Source organism: Diadema antillarum, unplaced genomic scaffold (genome assembly GCF_040938485.1).
Source record: "Diadema antillarum isolate AM-2024a unplaced genomic scaffold, OU_Dant_1.0 seq00000798_RagTag, whole genome shotgun sequence".
NCBI classification, from domain to species: domain Eukaryota; kingdom Metazoa; phylum Echinodermata; class Echinoidea; order Diadematoida; family Diadematidae; genus Diadema; species Diadema antillarum.
The window spans coordinates 3,055,032-3,076,521 of record NW_027271682.1 but is presented as its reverse complement, the minus strand read 5'-3'; the positions used below and the strand labels follow the sequence as shown (position 1 = coordinate 3,076,521).

The following is a 21,490-nucleotide window of genomic DNA, read 5'->3' as shown; positions in this document are numbered from 1 at the left end:
TTGTTTACAATTTGTCTGTGCTCCGAGTTCAAGGTTGTTTGTGCACAGTGCTATCAATATCAGTGAAAGTTGAGGACAACAGATGAAGTTGTTACAATATGTGTGGTGAAAGATAACATGAACAATATTTGTTACCTTTGTTGGATCTGGATACACATTTCATGCAAAAAATTGTAATCTTTGTATCAGAGTGACATGCACCATTTTATAGATCCTACCTTAATATCCACTTCAGTATGAGGTTTTGAAAATAGTAATTACGGTAAAGAACAGAAATGTATAATGGTGAGCCATTGCTTTCAATGTGATAAACCTCCTTTGAACCGTAGTTGTACAGAATTCTAAAATGAGTTGTAAGTGAAATATTTGTGGTATATAAGGTACAAAGTGTAGTTGAATCTTGCATAGTTTGACAAATGAAGCTAGAAATCTTTTATGATGCGATGTCTTCCAATTGCCGGCTATAAAAGCAAAGCTCTACATCACAAAAATCATATTATCTGAGGGGGTAAGCATATGCCATCTCATTTGTGCACCCATGCTTTTTTTTTTTTTGTATTTCGTGAATTCGCTCAGGGACAAAAAACAGATTTGTAAAGGCAATATTATTCAGCGAGGAGATTGCAGTCTCCTTGGTTTGACCGAGTTATGTCCCGATTGATTTGGAGCGGCGCTGTTCATTCCGACGCTCTCGGATTAAGGCGTCGGACCGACCACATGAGCGGAATGGTGCGTCTCCACGCATGCTATCACATTGCTAGGTGGTGGTATTGCGAAGGTGGAGTGTTCCGTGCACCTCTTTGATGTTGCCAAATGAGAATGAGCAGAGATTGAATCAGTCTGTCGATGGCTGGATGCTGTCGTAGGGATGTAAAGAGAGGTTCTACTGCACTAGGAAATTGAGCTTGTGCCCATTTGTTTTTTTCTTCTAGTGAGTTATCTAAGGTAGATTGTAACTCTATTGTCTAAAGTGGCATGGGAGACATATTAATCACACAGACTTCTCATATCCAGCTAGTAGTACAGAATAATGACTTTCTTTTCTTTCTTAGAAGAACAACAATTATGACTTTATTGAGTGTCACACTGGGCTGATTAACATTGTGGTTGTGCAATTGTCAATTATAATAGATTATGATGTTTTGCACTTGTCATGCTGACAGTAGGTTTTTTTTTTTTGTGGTGAATATCACAATTTCATGTGACATTTTTCTGTCAATGAATTCTTTTGCATTTTTTATCTTTGATTCTGCAGAGGACAGCATTCAGCAAATAAAGACAATAAACAACCATGTCCAGGCCTTGAGACGAGAAAACAGGATTCGCATATCACAGGTATGTCAGTCTTATATTTTCCCGAAGAATTTATACCAAAGGTTAAAATCAAACAAAATCTATTTACCTACCTGCACACCAGTGATGCCATTAAGCCTATGCGTGTATGATAATGCAATTTGATTGTATGTCTGTAGCTGAAATGAAAAGATAGTAGGGGAAATGATGCAAACATTATCACAGTCTTCAGCAAAGAAGCCTGCTCTGTCTGTACTACATCTTGAATTGATGCTTTCAGAGTATTCTGTTGATGGTCTTCATTGCAAAAAACAAAAACAAAAACAAAAAATCAGGAATTTCACATTTTTATGTAAAGACGACTGGAATATGCTTTAAAGCTAAAACATAGTTCTAAGAAGGGCTCAAAGTTCACCTTTCACCATTTGGAATTTGTTTGCAATATAATTATGTCAAAATGCTCTACCAAGAAAAAATGCCAGGACAATGAGTCATTTTGGAGTATTTTGAGATGAAAAATGTAAAATGATAAAAGTCGGTGCACATGACTTTTAGTCTTGAAGTGCCCTCTCAGTTTATAAGTGGGTACTTGTAGGTAGAACGTTACTGGTACGTGATGATCAAAACATGCCCTAGCAATAGTATTGAATCATATACTGCTATCGAGCTGCGAATGCAATTTACTCTCTTGTGGATCATGAAATCATGATTAAGTGTGTATTTTTATATTTTCCTTGTCTTGAGAGAATTCACCTTTATATTTGATGTTTAATTGTGAAAATTTTGCAGTTGAGAAAAAGAGGTGAAAAACCCATTAATGGAGCTTAATCCTATTTCCTGTCATGAAACAAAATGTTCTTTTTTTTTGTCTTAGAAGACCATACATAATATTGGCATATTGTGTAGACTGCATTTTCTTCTCATTGCAACGGCTTGTTGCGTGACCGGTTTGAGGTCAGCTAGCCTCCATCAAACCTTTCAGCCAAGAAAGGTCTGCCTGCCCTTGCTATTTGCAGGTCTTTGTATCTCTGTTATCTCTCCCATCCCCATTGATAATCCTTCTAGACACACGCGATTGTGTCTAGAAAGGTTGCTACTGTCTGCTGATGCTGTTGACAAATTATGAAAGTGAAGATTCAGCCCTGTGTTCAAGTTGACATTAATTTTGACTTGCTTATAATGATTTGATAGAGTGGCAGACACTGACTGCTGAGACAATCCTGTACCTTTTTTGTCTGAAGCCATGGCAAATGGAATAAATGCACATGCTTAATTTACGTGACAACCACTTTGCATCCTTTGTGACGTAATTGTTTCACACTTGGATTCTTAGTAGACCTCACAGATCCCCTTCTGATTTTACATAGATGTCAGAAGTCGTTGATGTCAATCATATCCTATTCTTCTGGAGATACAACAATTAAGCATTGATGACTTTGTCAAGGGTTATTAAAAGAGAAGGGGTCAAAGTCGCTAAATCATTTGAGAATATGTTTGTGTACATAAGCAATGAGATCATTTTGAAATTATAACGGATCGTCTTGTCGAATTTGAAAATTTGATTTTTTACTTTGATTATTACTATTTTGCACATTCAAAGCAAACTTTAAAGTCCTGACACCAAAACTCTTATCAATTTTAGTGAAGTTTTTCCGTGTATTTCACTTCATTGTTCTAATGAAAGTCTTCTTGGATGTGTGAATAGTGTGGATTGTTCCTTTAAACCACCCTTTTCTGCCACTCTTGTAGAGCGATTACAAAGATGGTACCAGTCCCCTAGTTAAAGGGTGAGGTATAGCAACAGTTGAATGAGCATGATGCCAGCAGGACTGGCAATGGGGAATGCTAAATGTTTGTGATGCCTTAAATCTCTTAAACCATGTGTCTGATTCTTGCCTTGTGAGAAGAGATAAATCATGATGAAATCTTGTCTGTGTATGATACAGCATGCCAACGGAAGTTGCTCCGTGTCTAGTAAAATACTGCACACCACAAACTTTGATTTTTACTGAAAGTAGTAGTATTGAAGCTGCATGAGATTATTGCTCACAGACTTCTTACAATCGTAGATTGGTTGGGGCGGGTCACCTTTCCAGAGCTGTATTGTGTAATGCAGTTTTTATATTCTCACGGAATGAAGGTTCCTGCAAATAAGACCCAAGTGTTTGGGTGTGACGTTTTTCAAGAATTCAGAGAAATCATAGAGAGCTTTCACAAGTGATATTTGGAAAGAACATTGTGCCCATAGCTAGGATGGCGGTTTGTGTTGTGACAGTATTAGATAATTTTAACAATATTTTATCTTTCAAGAGATGAAAGGTGACAATCATAAGCAAGCATTTAGTTTGACTCATTTTTCCTTGTTCAAATAGTACTTTTTAGAGGGTCACGGAACATCCTTGTACATTATCAGAACTTGGTGGTAACGAGAATGCAGATATATTCATGTATGTGGTGACAGTTTCTTGAAATGGATGCATCATGCATTGTACTGCTTTTAAATAATTTTTCAGGTAACAGACACAATTCACACAATGTGCAGTTGCATGTGTGCATGCTCTCAGCATGCCATGTGTAAATGATTTTGTAGATTCTTGCAGATTTTTTTATGCAGACTCTTCAGCAGTGCAAGCAGCTGTAAGGGTTGTTGTAGTTAGATGTTTGTTTGTTTGTTTTTTGTTTGTTTTTCAAGGTGGGGGATGGATGGAGTGGGTGGGTGGATGTGGAAAAGCAAGGCAAAGAATTTGCATAGCTCTAAGGAGTATGCATTGCATGACAACATTTTGACATTGGAATGAAAACATCACAGATTGCTGCAAATGTGGACCATTGCATGTATTGCATTTGATGAGTTCAATGCCTCATGCTGTGGGTAATTAATGAAATAATGACGCCCCGAACGTTACGCTTTTCTTATTTGGGACCCTGCTGCACGGTATTTTGATTTTCTTTTTATTTCTCTGTGTTTTGTCACAGTGGTTTTATATATCCTTTTAATGTGCAAAGTCAGCCACAATAAATGATGAGTTAATTGACAAGTATTCTCAATTGATTTATGAATATATGCCATGCAGAAACAAATGAAATGAAAACAAATAATGAAAGAAAAATGCATTGGTACCGTACCAACATATATTTTCCTTCATTTTGACATGGCTGTTTGCCAAAATTGTCTTGTCAGTACCACGTGATTGCCGTGAAATTTAACCTTTTCTTCAACAAAACCTCTTCAGAATCGTTTCGTTTAAGACATTAATTCCAGAGAAGTGTGGACCTTGGTATTTCAGCTGAGGGTTTGTTAGTTGTTGTTGTTGTTTTTTTTTTTCTGTACAAGGGTATAAAGACGTGATGACACGTTTGTAGACTATGTGCTCTAGTCGCTATTCTAATCTTGGTGGACCCGAGCAAACTGTTTTAGAAAATACCATGTGATTACATTGCTTCTCTTCTCTATCCGAAAGTGGGTTGATATTGTCATATGGAGATTACCAGTGAATGCCTTTTTTTTTTTAATTAGCTCCCTATCCCTTCCCTGTTTATATCGGTAATGATTGAAAAAAACAAAACACCATATTTTATATCAGAAATTTTCAGAAAACAAGCTTGTGTTTTATTCATGGGGCAGACGTATGTGTTTACTGAAGCCTGAAATTAAGAGTAAGTGATTTCTGCATGAAAAACCAAGAGTCCTAGAAAAGCTTGGTTGATTTGGATTCTAAAGATCTCTCTCTCTCTCTTTTTTTTTTTTTTGGCTGATGATCTTGTGATTCAGGGATGTGTTCCACCAGTACCAACACGCCAACGGGAATAGAAAAAAAAGAAAAAAAGAAAAGAGGAACAAGGTCAAAACTGACAGACGTTGCAGGAGGCAAATAGGGGGAGAAAAGCATTGACAAGGCGCCCCGCCCTGCCTCTCGCATACTCGCTGTTATCATTGGCACAAATGACGTCATGTCAAAGAGGAAATGGTCCTATTTTCCCTATTGATTGGGTGTGAAGGGAAATCAATGGCGTTCACTTGAGCGTGAACTTCTAGGGAGAGAAGGTTAGAGGGGGCACCATGCCCAAACTGCCCTAGAAAAATTCCGGGGGGGGGGGGGGGGGGGGGGGGGGGGAGGGGAGGTGGAGGAAAGGGCATTGAAGAATGAGTTTGTCTCTACCATGTTGTTTCAGGTGATCGAGGCCTCTCATGTCAGTGTTTAAGCCTGTCTGTTTTATTAGGTGGCATATTGTTTTTTTTCAAAATCTATCTGTGTGTATATATACAAATTTGAGGGACTTGATATACTCCTATATGAAAAAAGAGATGTCTCACATATTTGTATGGTATTTTTTTGATTGCATTTATTAGAGTTTCTTTTTACAGGGAAAAACAAAAATTCTCAAACCCATCCCTACAATCTTCATCATTCTCCAACTGTCATTCCCCCTTTTCTGTATCTTCTCCCCCCCCCCCCTTTCGCAAAAAAAAAAATTCTGCGGCACTTCGATTTTAATCTGTTGGGCCACGGCAGAGTCATTCTTGATTTGATAGAGCGCATTCATTTATGAAGAGTTTCAAAAATAGAACAACAATCCATTTTGGCATTCAAGGTACAATGTACATGTGTCCTACATGCGAATTTAAGTATGTGAGAGATAGAGAAAGAAGATAAAAAAAAAAAACCGAATAGAGGAAGGAGGCGAACTTACCATAAAAAGAAATGTAGAAAGAAATGCTTGCAGCAAGTGATTATTCTATATTATACGTGCTTAGTTTACAGCGGCGGGCCAAGATGAGGGGAAAAATAAGGAAGAGCTGAAATGACAACAATGGTGTTTGCTTACAGTCACTGTTAGTGGGAGCGTGTCATACCCACCCTCCGCCGCCAACGCTGCCAGGCTGGGCAACCTCCGAGAAAAGCGTGGGTGGCGACAAAAATTCAAATGAAGATGGCATTTCCACTTGTTGTCATGCGCCAGTGTTTTGTAGAAGGGCTAACAATATACTGACTGCTAATTCCTTTTTTTTTTTCTCCCTATTTTCTTTCTTTTTCCCCACCCCTGCTGTTCAGCAAGTGCCAAAGGAACATGATTTCAAAAGCTTGTTTTGCTGAGATATAGGAAGAGTCTTCTTTAACTGTCATTTGCGTGGGAGACTCGGGGACTGTTATTTATAGCAACATGTGGGAGTATTTGCTTGAAAAAGGGTAGGGGTATTCTGTGGGTCTATAAATGAGCTTTTATCATCGTTCATCATGGTGATATATTGTACTTGTCAAGATATCTGCCATTCATACCCTCGGGGGAATTGACAAAGTTACACACCACAATTGATTTCGTGTAACTAATCATCCTTATTGTCATATACATGTATTGTAGTGCAATGATGTAATAGCCAGTGTGTTGTTAACTAAACAAAACTGCAACAAATAGTACACATTTATACAGGAGATATTACAGAGGAAAAAATATGCAACTGCTTAGCTAAACCAAAGTGTTTATAAAACAATCACATTTTGATAACCCCAAAATACAGATACATGATCAGTAAAAGAAAAGGAAGATAACTTAGTGTATCTTCAAAGCTTCTTCGTCGTGGATATTCTAATTCAAAAAAGAAAAAGAAAAATGGTATATGCCTTCCCTTTGTTTTAAACAAAAAACTTTATACAGTCAGGTGTCAATTATAATAAAGGACATTTATATTGCGCAGCTACTATAATGACATACTCTACTGCCTTGCACATTGTCAATAAGCAATCAAAAAATGTTCAGATTTCTTATCCTATTTCCTCTAAGGAGCAAGTGAACACAATGTTCACTGTGATAGATTATGAAGTTGGACAAGTAGAATAGTAAAAGTTTCATCAAATTGGACATGAAATGTGAAAGGTATGAAATTTCAGTGTTTCGTGTACAGTCACTGAACAATGACATTCAAAGTAGCTACATAGATAGGATGATAGTATCAATATCTTACAACTCTCGCATAATTTGACACGCAAAAGTGTCATTTAAGTTGTGTAATTGTTTGAGGATATAGGAACTCCAACCTCTAACTCTTATTGACATAATGATTTTTACCACAAGTGTCACCATCTTGTGAAAATGTGTTTGCCCATTGAAGACAGATTGGTTTTCCTATAATAAGCATTTTCCACTTACCCCAGCCGTGAATACTTGGGACTAGTCGTCAACAGGTTGATTTAAAAGTGGCATTAATCTTTTCTTTTTTTGTAAGGTCTGATTGTAATGAAAACCATACTGTTCTGTTTGTCCAATCTTGCTCTGTGTTTAAAGCCCAGTTAAACATGGTGTAAAATTTATTCGTGAATACCTTGATTATACAAATTTCTTGATGACAAATATGTGACACTGTGCTGAGTTTGCAGTTCGGTTTTTTTTTCGTCTAAAAAAGGTCACTTCATGTTTTCATCGTTGTGATGCTATTTTGTCTGTTTATATGCCCCCCCCCCATTATGTTTGTTTGTCTTTTCAAATGAGCGGTAGGACCTTCAAATCAATCGGGCAAGAAAGAGTCGAGAGAAGATTGGTCGAATGTATTGCTTGTTCCCCTTGTTTTGCTATGGGCAGAAGGCCGGTGACATGTAAATTAGGTGGCGGAAGTATGATGCAGGTGGGGGAACGGTAGCAGGCGGTGGTTTGGCGAGCCAGCCAACCCATTTCAGGCAGACTTTACAAAGTGCGTGGGGAAAATTTACCTTCCCATTGCGGGAGAAATCTGTCCCACTTGCAGGCACAATGAGGTACTTGAGCGGAAAACACAGATAGGGAGAAGAGGTCATTTGTGTTTGATTTTGCTTTGGAATTTTTTTTTTCTTCTTATGTCTGAGCCCAGCCTCAAGTTTAAAAGATCAGAGTGCTTGTAATAACGAAATACTCCAACATCAAAATTGACTCGTGTAGAGCTAAAAGAGAGATTAATTTTTGTTTTCTATTCTCCAAGGAAATACGGTGGGGGGAAAGCTGAAGAAATACTTAGAGGATTATGGATGGCAGGTAATTACAAATTCCGAAGTAAGATAGTGTAACAAAGCTATGTGCTCGGACATCCTACTGGGCGGCTGACCTTTCTGGAGATCGGCTGAATTCCGGTTTGCTTGTACCGCATGTCCCCGGCTTGCGTCGCTGGAATTCATGCTCCCACGGTTTCGCTTAAAGGTGAAATGAAGCCTTGGCGTGACTCTTTGTATCAGACATGCAGTTAACATTTGCAGATTTTTTTCTTAGGTCAACTATTATTTATGTATTTACATGACTATTTATCTACTGCTGATGTATATATTTGCACATATGTCTATGTAGATATATATTAATAATGATGATTAAGGAGTATTAGTCTTCACGAGAATTGATATGAATACACACAACATTTTTCTTTGCATCATGTGCCATCTGTTGACCATACATGTAGATGCCTATTTTATTACAAGTACCAGCTATGTAAGAAATACAACCCCCTAACCCCTTTTCACATCCTTATATCATTTTTATCTTGTTATGTGCAAAATATTAATGTTGTAGTCCCTGTTATCATCACTTGTAAACAGACAGACAGATATGGGGATATCCAATTGCTGGAACCAGTGTAAAATTGTTTCCTACTGTAGGTCTGATTTTTGTTCAAACTCACAGTGAGTTTTGCAATATCAAGACTCCATGTACATGTATATCTGTGCATTGGGATTCATTGCAACTTCAAATGAGAAGATATCAAATGCACAGTTGTGCTTATTGTAAAACCAAAATATTTGCGGCATGAAATTTTCCCGAATTTGAGCTGACAGCCTTTGTTTTTTGCGGCATAAAATTTGCGCAAATTGCTACTGGAATCCAATGCAAATAGTGCAGACATAAACTTTTGCCTACTTTTTAATTTCACAAATTTCATGCATATAAAATTGTTTGGTTTTACGGTATTATACCAAGTACAACTGTAACATAACCAGTATGAGGGATACAATGACTGAACGTCTGTACTTCAAATTCGTAACTCAGGTTGTGTAAGGATGAAAACAAATCAAGACAAACTAAATCGAAACAGAAGTAGAATTTAAAAAGATTGATTGATTTGAGGCAGTGTGGGAAAAAATACAATAAGGAAGTAACAATGCTAAGCCAGTGCTAAATGTGTGAAGTTGAACCATAAAGTGTTTTCAAAATAAACTGTTTTCTTAAAAATTCAGCAGTATGGGCAGATGTGATTTGTTTTTCCACAAAACACAAGTCTTTTATATTCAGTGAGTAAACCTCATCGCATTGTTTATGGATGAGTACGAATACAGGAATAACTCCTCATTAACATTTTAATTCTTATATCACTGATAGTTATTGTTTTCTTCATACACGGCAGGTGTACCTTTCCATTTTGGAATTGTCACAGTGATCAATGTATTTTACTTCTACTGTGAGCTAGTACTACTAAAGATTTATATCATCACTTATTTTCTAAATTGTGTGGACTCAAACAACTCAAAGTAAAATTCCGTACTGTATTCAAACTAACTTTTTACGAACAGAATAGAATTAGGTAAATAGAATGGTAAGAGTTTCCTGGAAATTTGACTTCAGAAAGTTATGGAATCAGAAAGTTGCATGCTTTTACCAAAAGAGTGATGCTGCTGGTTGCTACCGCTAGACCCGTTCGCACTTACAGTTAATTACCCCAGCATTTTGTGCAGTATTTCTTAATGTGAATGCAGTTATACACCATCAATGACCTCACAAAATACTTAGCAAAATTCTGTGTTATTCAGGATGGAAATTCAAACCTTGTGTGTAACACGAGGTCAACTTCTAAAGTCAGTGGTGAGATTAGGCCCCTTCACACTTATGATGAAATACCACAGTATTCAACGCAGTGCTTTGTAATTATGTGAATGCAAATACATGTACACCCCAAAATACCTTGCGAAATATTGTGGTATTTAGGATGGAAATTCCAACTTTGCGCAAAATATACATGTGCAAGCTGTGAATGTGAATTGTGCCATGAAATACCTCACGAAATATCATACTCAGGGTTGTAATTCAAACTCTGCGTGAATCACACATGCAAACTTCCAGTTTGAATTGTGTCACGAAATATCACCCACTGTACTTCGGTGTATTTTTCATGCCCTGTCTTTTCCCTGTTGTAAGAGATACAGTGTATGCACAGTGCTTACCTTGGAGAGATGTACTTTCAGGCCAGAAGTACCACAGTATTACCACAGTATTTCGTGAATTGAGAATGGTACCAACCGAAATACCGCTGTATCTATTACCGTGGTATTTCGCCAATGAGTACAGTGACAACAAATTACTGTGGTATTTGATAACCATGGTAATTCTTATGAGATTGTACATTTTGATGCAAATTTGATAGGGTAAGGATGTCATCACTACATAAGTCTTGTATTGGTTTTACAGAAAGGCAAATTTATGAGAATTATGTTTTTGTCAATAGGTTAATGACTACAAACCATGGCCTCTAAAAGTTGTTAATTGCTAGATTATTGAAAGAACAGAATACTTGAATTGGAAGAATAAATCTGTGGACTGATTTCAGATTTGAGTAAAATTGATAACGTTAAAAAAAATATATTAAAGGGAATGCAAACCCAAAGAGCAATGTGGATTGAGTGAAAGCAGTAATATTAGTAGAACACATCAGTGAAAGTTTGAGGAAAATCAGGCAATCGATGCAAAAATTAATTTTTAAAGTTTTGGTGTTGGAACTGCTGGGTAAGGAGACTGCTAGAGGTTATGAATATGAGTGGACTACAATATAAAGAAAATATAAAGGGAATTCAATAGAAATTCATTTTTCATGAAAATTACATATTCCATCAACTTGATACTGACATAATATGTTAGGGGTAACAATTATTCCCCCTGCTTTCTGAAAGCAGTTAGTCAAGTACTCTTTCATTTTGCTAGAAAAGTGAATTTTTGTGGAATTCCTTTTATATTTTCTTTATTTTGTAGTCCACTCATACGTCATAACCTCTAGTAGTCTCCTCATCCAGCGGTCCCAACACCAAAACTTTAAAAATTCATAACTTTTGCATCGGTTGTCTGATTTTCCTCAAACTTTCACGGATGTGTTCTACTAATGATAATGCTTTTACTCAATCCACATTGCTCTTTGGGTTTGCGTTCCCTTTAATGAGGATTCCCAAAGTTATACAGGTCATTGGGAGTTTCTGAGATGACAACATTATCACCCCTGCCCCCCATAGCTGAGAAAGCCATCCTGAACATGATTTGAAATTGATTCTTTGAGAGATTGAATAACAATATTCCATTTGTGGTCAAAACTTCAAAGTAAGATTATATTTTGAGTATTTTCCTCTTGAAAAGACAATCAGGAGACATGGCCATGATTTTCCAGGAAAAAAGAAAAAGGATGAGATTCATTTTGTTCTGTGGGAGGTTTGTAACACTCACTCTGACCTTGAATTTCACAAGCAACCCGCTGTTGTAAGATGCTGCCTACAGATTACCTTTCACGTTTTTTTGAACAGGAGTGTTTGTAACAGCTTATGTCAACTGTTCGTAGAGTGGTCCGTAGGGAAATATTCAGCTTCCTTCTAGGATATTGATCAGGCTGCTGCTAGAGATGGGCATTTTAGAGTCCCAACTTACGGCTGAATGCATACTTTGGGCACTATAAGATGACATCAAGCATGTTTTGCAAAGTCACTTTGTCATGATCATTTGTCTCAGCGTTTTTGTTCCCCTACATCATTATTCATCCTCAGAATTTCTTGCGTCTCTGACAAAGCATCGTTTTACTGTCCCTCAGGATCATAAAAGTTCATCTAGCACATAGATTGAATTTAGACAGACGTCTTGCTACAAGTTGTTAAGCACACGATGCTCACAATCCCTTTAGATGCACCTACCACTTTAATAGGAACCTCTTTAAAAGCAGAAAATTATTTTGAAAGGGATGTCAAACAAAGTACTCTGAAAGTGGAATTTTTTGCAGATTTTGCGTGACATGAAACCAGTGTAAGATTAAAAGCACACAGTTTTTTATATTGTCATGTATGTAATATTTTATATTTTGATTCTGTGGAATTAAAAACACGCGAACTTCATCTTACACGCCCGAGTGTGAAAGAATTACTTTCCACTTCTACAGTGTGTTTGTTGTTGCTTCAGCTCTTGAATGGAGTCTGTTAGGTTGGAAGTGTCAGCTTAAAGGTCATCAAAAAGTGAGAAATGATGTGCTTTCTGGTGCTATTTAAAGATATTTATCACTCGAGTTAAAGAGTAATAAAGCAACTTAAAAAAAGCATTTAGATGTTAATTTACAAACAGACAGAGAAATAAAAACATGAAAGAGCTTCTCTGGTGCCAATTACCTTTCTTTTGCAATATATGTGGTTAAAGGTTTTCAAGCAGTTAGGAAAGGATGTGACTGAACCACATACCAAATTGTGATGGAATTGTATAACAAGTTGTATACAGAATTGTGATTGTCACCTGTAGCAAAGCCAGTATGAAGCAGCGACACATTAATGGGAAAGTGAAACATAAATAAAGATAGACAAGCAAAAATATAGCAAAACCAATATTTAGCATCATAAGGGATTTTGTTTTTCATTGTGTTTATACAGTATTAGTCAAAATCAACTAAAAAGAGGACTTTCCTTCAGCATTGGCGTGGAGAAGGGTCATGCTTGTGTATTACTTATACTTCCTCTGCTGCCTAAATCATGCAGACTAAAATGATCAAAACTGAAGTAATTTTTTTTTCCAAATAAGGACCAAGATATGATTAGCAGTCCAAGAGCTGAAATGATCATGTTTACAATATAAAAGTATATCAAGAATGATCATTGATAAAGAAATGACATATGACATAAGGATCAGAATATACGTGAAAGAAAGTAAGTATAGAACATGGATACCATTCAGAATATCAAAATTGGGCTGAAAATTGGTTTGTAGTGCACAAATTCAAATTCATGTATTGGAGCTTCATTTTTAAGTGGAGTGTTATTTGAAGGAATGACATAATTCATAGTAACTTTTTGTACTCGTAAGTCCTGTTGATGAGTTTTTATGCCCATGTAGTGTTTTAGATGTTAGGCATAACAGTGAAATATGCCTTTTTGTATCATATTGAAAGTCATTGTTGAAAACCATTGGTTAACTTAATATTTCATTCAATCAGAAATTCGAGCGTGATACTGGTGAGAGAAATAGAAAGTTGATGGAAGCCTCTGATGTTCAGCCCTCGTCCAATATGTTACCATAACCATCTTATGAAGATGTGAAAATGTCAGATATGCACTGCCAACGGAATATGGACGTATGTACCTCCTGTGCATGGAAAACCTTCACCTGAACAGATTTAATGCTCTATGTTGTCTTTTTATGATATATGCACTCTATAACTTTAGTCTTGCTGCGATATTTTGGTCATGGGAATAGTCATTTCTCTCTCCCCGGAGCTTTTCCCCCACTATTTTTGGATAGCTAGAGAGATGCAGCCTACTCATATTTTATGTGCTGTTTCCCCCCTGCTATTCAATCTCCATTCTTTAGCATATGTTGCACTTGATAACATATGCCGTGCCCTTATCAGGTTTCAGATTTACAATTCAGGACTCGCCACTAACCAAGTCCTTATTGAGTTTGACTCTAATTTGTTTCTGGAAAAAAAAGAAAGAAAAGACAAGTTGTTGTTTTCTGTGTGTATGTGTGTATTTTGAGCAGTTTTTTTTTTTTTTTTCTTGTTGTTGCTTCAGCTGTCGTTCTTTGTGCTGTGTACTAGGCTATCTCAGCTTGTGGCAGCATGTCATATAGAGAAAAAGAGATTAGTGCAGGCAAGTAGTGTGATGAGTCGTTCACCTGCACATCGTGTGAATATTGTTTTAGTTCTAAAGGACAAGTTCACCTTCATAGACATGTGGGTTGAGTGAATGCAGCAATATCAATAGAACACAACAGTGAGAGTTTGAGCAAATCGGACAATCCATTAAAAAGTTATGAATTTTTTAAGTTTGTGCTCAGTCATGGCTGGATGAAAAGACTACTATAGCTTGTGATGTCACACGAGTACAATGATATAAAGAAAGAATAAAGAAAATTCAACATATTTCTATTTTTCTCCCATAACAAAAAGAACACTCAACTTCTCTCTTTCAGAAGGCAGGGGGAATAATATTACCCTTAACATCGTCAGTAGCAAGTCGAAGAACTGTGCACTTTATTCAAAAAGTACAGTTTTGTGAAATTCTCTTTTTATTTTCCTTATATAGTTGTACGCATGTGACATCATATACTGTAGTAGTCTTCTCTTCCAGCAGTGACTGCACAGATACTTAAAGTATTCGTAACTTTTGAACGGATTGTCCAATTTTCCTCAAACTTTCATTGATGTGCTCTACTAATATTGCTGCATTCTCTCAATCCTTATGCATATGAAGGTGGACTTGTCCTTTAATGGTCACAGTGAGTTGTCCTGCCTCAACCCCAGGTTATCTCTCTATGATTTTATTAATCAGTATGGCTATTTCTTGGGATGCTCCCGGTCAATGTGGGAGAGTGTTCACCATGGTAATTTTTTATTTTTAAGTAGTTCAATTTTTAAGGCCCTGGTATACTGTAAAAGCTGACATTTTCACACATTTCGCACAACCAGAAACTAGCGCGAAAATAAAAGCGTGTGAATATTTTTGCTGCCCACACGTTCCAGTAGTTGATATCTTGATTCCACGGAATTAAAGACATGCAAAACTCTTCTTGCCCAGCCGAGCGCAAAAAATTAGTTGTGCAAAAAATTAGTTGTGCAAAAAATATCGACTTTTCGATAGGTTTTGTTCTAAAATGCAAGACATTAGTTCATAAGAGTTAATTGTTTGTTTGCACAAACATTCCTATAGGACTGGTTTTCAGTTTACACAAACATGACATTTGACTTTGGAAAAGACAATTTTGGGAACATAATTATTAATACTTCATAATGTGTTACTGATAACAGTACACCAAGAGATCGTGAGAACTACATACTGATATTACACTTACATACAACAAACACACATACATACATACATGCATGCATACACACATGTCATACATACAATGTATAAACATTCTTTTATATTATGTACATACATACATTGTAGTTGTAGATCTACTGTATATATCTATGTATAAACATATTATACATTCAGGGTTTTGTCTCCTGACGGATGATGTTACTTTTCAATACCTCTCAAAATTGTGTTCACTTGTTTATATGGAAATAATTAGTTTTGGCTAATATACACTGGCTTGAAGTTATTCATGCATTGATTTTGTGGCAGTAACTTTTACTTTCAAGCGAGAAATACCAAATGAAAAAGACATCTTCTGTTTGTCAATATACTAATCTCAATATGACTTTGATAGATTAAATCAGGGCAAATAGGACGCATTTGAAGAGAACAAAAATGGTATTAACGAGCTGACATCAAAAGATAAAATATATGAAGAGAAAAATAATTGAGTGTTGTGAAGGATGGATTTAAAAAAGACAGACTTTTTGACAGAAGAGAAAATGGATTTGTAATCTAATGAATAAAACATTTTCACCATAACATCAAATGGAAGAATTTTATAAGTTGCCAGTGGATTTAATCATCGCTAATGTATGCATGAAAACCTTGCCTAATTACGATGTAGAAAGTACGGTTCTATTTTTCTGTCTATTCAGTGTCAGTGCCTTTCATCACCTCAGCTAATGATATGCTGCAGATATCATTCTTTCTGCGGTTATTTTGGTGAGGACACCTGTAGTGAGTGATGAGGATGGAGATTTCTTGGAGAGCGGTAGAAATGAGGATGTGGAGCCAGATATGTACCGTACATGTAGGTTACAATGGGTGAAGAAGAAAGAGATGAATATACAGTTGTACCTGCCGACATCACACTCAATATTTGAACTCTCTCTTGTGGGAATGTAAACTATCAGTGTGCCTCGAATGACGTCGTCAGAAATTAGAATCTTCCATTACAGATGTGGCATTAACACTTGATCTAGAAGAGGGAGCTCGGTGCGTCCATCCCAAGGCACTGTTTCATTCGATACCATTTTTTGGTGCTGGAACACAAAAGGCTGACACCCTAATTTTGGCTGGCTCCCATTCCCGAGGGAGGTTATCTTATCACTTTTCTCGTCCGCACCGCCTCCCTGTTGCCCGCGTGGAAGATGGCGAAAAGAGGATGGTGGAAATAAAAGCACAAAGGATATTGTCATCTCATGCTAGAACATTGACCTCCACTTCAGTGATCGGAGTCACTTTTGACGCAATCTATTCCCTCATCCACTCCTTTCCTCCCCTCCCCTCCCCTCCCCTCCTCTCCCCTCCTCTCCCCTCCCCTCCCCTCCTTTCCGTGAGCATGTCTTAATTTTGGAGTTTTCCCTCCTGCACAGCAGTGTGCATCTCGCAACACTGCCACGGGCATCTGTCCGAATGCTCCCTTTTGATCTGCTTTTACTTGTTGGATGTGTGCGCATGTTGAGAGGAATTATTCTATTTGAATTATTACCTGCGACTTCCTCTTCCCCCGTCGCCATCAGTGGAATCAACTGCCTCACTGTCGGGCGCTCCATTGTGTTCACCGAGTTTCCTCTTCACACATATTTGTACGCCACAATTTGGCATTTGTGCTTATGACAGCTCCATGTAGACACTAGATTGATCCATTGCTGTCAGCAGGGGTACGGCACAACTCCAGTTTGGAGGGAGGAATTTGCAGTGGCTTAGTTTTCTGCAGAAACCATGCTGTGTAATGACCAATCGGCAAGCAAGCCAGGAAGTTGTAAACTAATTGAATAGGAGCATTTTTAGCAGCGACTGGCTATCTGTCGGGAGTAGACGGAATTAAAAGAAAGAAGGGGGTAAAAAAAAAAAAAAAACAGGGAAGGAAAAAATGCAATGAAGCATTCACATTGATGCTGGTATACTTTGAGTCAGCGGAACCTGCTGGGATTGCTCTGTGCATAATGTGATGTCTTGGAGGTCCCCCTTTTTTTCTCCCCCTCCTTAACCGGCTGTTTGTCATCAAACATATTGTTTGCTAATCGTGGCACTGCTGACCTGCATGCATGGATGGCTGGACTCGCCGCCGCTCCTCCTCGGCCGCCTCGCGCCGCTCGTCCACCGTGTCGTCGCGGCGTCGGCCCTCCACACTGCCCCCGCTGCCGCAGCAGACGGAGATGGAGACGTGGCTGGCCCAGATGTCGCCCAGCACCGATGCGGTCGCCGCGGAGCCCTCCCCGCCGACGCCCGACGACGACACCAGCTGCTCCTGGCACATTGGCAGCGCCACAACCAAGATGGCTCCGGTGGAAGACGGCCTGAAATATATGCTGGTGGAGGTGCTGTACTTTACCCGAGTAATGATTCCCGATAATGCTCGTTTGTCTCCGCAGGGTGCCAGAAGAGAGTCCCTCTCCAGGTTCAGTACTTCCTGCCCCCTCCTCACCGAGGACAAGCCAGAGGTCGAAGGTCAGTCTCACTCACTGTCTCTACCTCACTTTACCTTTACTCTCTATTGTATTTAAAACCCATTTGTCATTTATTCATACATTAACCTCATTTACAAATGTTAATTAGACTACTGCATAATGTATTACATTGCAGATCAATGCCTTGAAGTGATACTTTTTTCTTTTTTTCTGTTTAGCCAGATGTATTCCAACTATTTTCTTTTTTGCCAATTTGATTTTTTTTAACATTCAAACTTATGTAATGAATTTGCTCTTGATATCCATGTTTTTTTCCAAGACAATCCACTAACTTTAAAACTGATGAATGATGTCGACAGAGACTCAACCTGTGTGTATCTACATTTAAGTCTTTAAAATCAAATTGCGTTGAACTAAATCTATCCCTTTGCTGCTTATCAAATACACGTCCTGTTAACCTTGATGTGCTTGAAATCATAGTCATACCATGCTGACATGGATTATCTACCCCCCCTTTATTGTTTGTTAAGGAGCCAATTAGGGGCAATAACATTTTATTCATTACTTGTCTAAAAGTTTACACTAAATCTCATGTTTTAACTGGACATTTAGTCCTTCCTCCCATACATACATTTAAATAATGAGATACTTTCAATCAGGTTTTGATTGATCTTTTATCTGTATCTTTGGTGTTCTTCTTGTGTATCTATTAAATTAGTGGTATACTCAGTAAACTAGTTGAGTGGACTTCTGCCAGTCACAGCTACATGCAGGGTAGTGAGGTGATGTTCTCTGTTGATCCTTTTTGGTAAAATCTCAACATGAAAGTTCGAACTTTCCAATCCCCCTTGGGAGCTTTTGATGGAGACAGATGTTTTGATGTCCAGTTTTACAGTGTGTGATAAAAAAGAAGGAAAGCTGTTTGTCTTTTCTTCTTTTTGTCCTTTCGGGTGTATGAATGTATGAGCATATATGTATGTGTATGTGTGTATATGTATGTTTTTTACTTTGTGTGTGTGTGTGTGTGTGTGTGTGTGTGTGTTCAAAGAGATAGACCATCAAACTTTTTCATCTTGCTGTCATCCAATCATATGAGCACATTTATAATCTGTGTGTTTGATTGTCTTACTTCTAAATGATGATAGATTTGCCCTGATTTTTTGTTGTTGTATTGTTTCATGTTACCTTATACCACTTAAGTCTGAATACGTCATTTGACCATTAATCATTACGATTGTGGTATTTTCATATATTTGATTGAATCTTGGATGTGTGTCACCTGCTCCCAAAACCTTTTCCACAGCCTTTGGAAGACAGCCAGCCACCAGACAGTCATAGTTTAGAGAAAATTTGACTTGAAGTAGTAGATGGCCCTCAGGCATGCAGGAGGCATGGCATTTATAACAGTGGGTCATTGTTGAGAGTCATACTTCATTAAAACAAAAATTCATCTCATTTCCAACGTTCTTAAACTTAAAAATTCAGACAGGATATAGTTAAGATATAATCAAACTTCTGACTTTGGGACAAATATCAAAACCTCTTACTTTTGTTTCATCCAGATCAAGCTTATTTTGGAGACATCTTGATTTTAAAATCTGCATGTTATTGGGGACGTGCTGTGATGGTTCACATGTGAGCTTGTGATTTTTTTTCCATTGTACTCTGGCATTGAATGTTGAATAGGACTATTTCATTTCACAGTACTTTTATTCAACGTCAAACTTTAGAGTGTATATTATTGAGACTGTCTCTTCGTATATCTACACTCATAAATCAGTCCTTGGTCGCTTCGATATATCTCTCTACCCACTTCTGAGAAGGAGCATCATGCGTAGGTGTACAGATATGGATTCCTCCGACACAATCGGTCTCTTCCTGCCCATATATTTGAGTATTTCCAGAGAAAAACTAGATATATGATATCCAACTAGGGTATCGTTCTTTGCCACTTTTAGGTTTTCAGAATATACTAAAGAATTTCCTGCCTTTAATCACCCTTCTGAAATGTGTTTCTAATGATACAGAGTCAAAAGCCATTTAGACACTGGTGTTTCCAATCATATACAGAGTCAAAAGCCATTTAGACACTGGTGTATCCAATCATATGTAGAGTCAAAAGCCGTTTAGACACTGGTGTATCCAATCATATGTAGAGTCAAAAGCCATTTAGACACCGGTGTATCCAATCGTATGTGGAGTCAAAAGGCCTTTAGACACCGGTGTATCCCACCATATATAGAGTCAAGATCCATTTAGACACTGGTTTTTCTGATCATATTTAAAGTTGAGTCATTTTGATTGACACCGGTGTTTCCAATCATATTTAGAGTCAATAGCCATTTAGACACTGGTGTTTCCAATCATATATAGAGTCAAGAGCCATTTAGACACTGGTGTATCCGATCTTATTTAGAGTCAAAAGCCATTTAGACTCTGGTATTTCCAATCATAATATGTAGAGTTAAGAGCCATTTATATGCATTGTACCAATGTTCCCAATCATACAATGTATCGTGAGAGTCAAGAGCCATGTACCGTTGGAGATACCGGTGTATCCAGTCGTATAGAATCAAGGGGCCTTTAGACACTAGTGTATCCAATGATATGTAGAGTCAAAAGCCATTTAGACACTGGTGTATCCAACCATATATAGAGTCAAGAGCCATTTAGACACCAGTGTATCCAATCATATTTAGAGTCAAGAGCCATTTAGAGACTGTAATGAGTGGCCAAAGCCATCTGTGAACTGCAAACGACATTCTGAATGACAGCTGTGTCACAAACTCCGTGGCCTGTTCATCAAACATGCAGCCCTCTATACATACTTGCTTGGAAAAGTGCATACATATAAGTGCATGCATCATTTTGGATGTCAAGATTTAGATGCTTCATTATTACCCCCCCCCCAAAAAAAAAAAGAAAAAAAAAGAAGATAAACAAAACAAAAACAAAAACAAAACAAAACAAAAAACAAAAACTTGTTATGGACCATGTACAGTGTACACTGTATTAATGTAGAGATGCTTCATGGTAGCACACATTTATTTTCATGGGACATGGGACAGTAGGGCCTATGTGAGATTGATTTTTTTGTCAGGTATATCAGTATCAATATTGCAGTCAAGCAGGTTTAGTGAAGACCTTAAAGGGATGGTACAGTATTGGTGGAGATGAAAATTGGGCATTAACTTTTTGTGCGAGATACCAAGAAAACACTTATGAAATAGTACAGAGCATACCATTTTAAGAGGAATTCAAAGTTTACTTGATAAAAATCGGGTTGGGAATAGCAGAAACATCCAAAAACAAAGTAAAACAAAATGATCGTAATACAATGTGGGTCCCACACTTTATTAGGATCACTCTGTCTTTGATATCTCGGCCATTTCAAAGCCAATTTCCATCAAATAAACATTGAATCCCTCTTGGAATTACATGCTCTTTCATATTTCATAAGAGGTTTCTCACTATCTCACCAAAAAATGATAAAAACCTGTAAAAACCTGAAGGTAAGTCTCAACCAAAACTATACGATCCCTTTAAATTTGCACAATTGTGATGTGATCTAGTCCTAAAGGCCATTGTGGAGTTGTTGTGTTACGGGTGGTTAGCCAAAAGCTTCAACATGAATGAGTAGTGATTGATCTCTGAGTGATGTTCATTGGACAGAGTGGTAGGGATTGGTATGATCAGGATCTGCTCACTGTCGTATGATGAGTTCGTAGGATTGTAATTTCT

The 21,490-nt window shown here is 37.6% G+C and overlaps 1 protein-coding gene across 1 annotated transcript in view; it reads left to right on the top strand.

Annotated features, from left to right (window-relative positions):
• LOC139739399 (uncharacterized) overlaps positions 1-21,490 on the top strand; it is a 257,483-nt gene that overhangs the window by 95,828 nt on the left and 140,165 nt on the right. The window contains exons 11-12 of the mRNA XM_071650020.1: positions 1,256-1,335; positions 17,714-17,789. Coding sequence (XP_071506121.1) covers positions 1,256-1,335; positions 17,714-17,789 — 156 coding nt within the window. The remainder of the gene's footprint in view (positions 1-1,255; positions 1,336-17,713; positions 17,790-21,490) is intronic.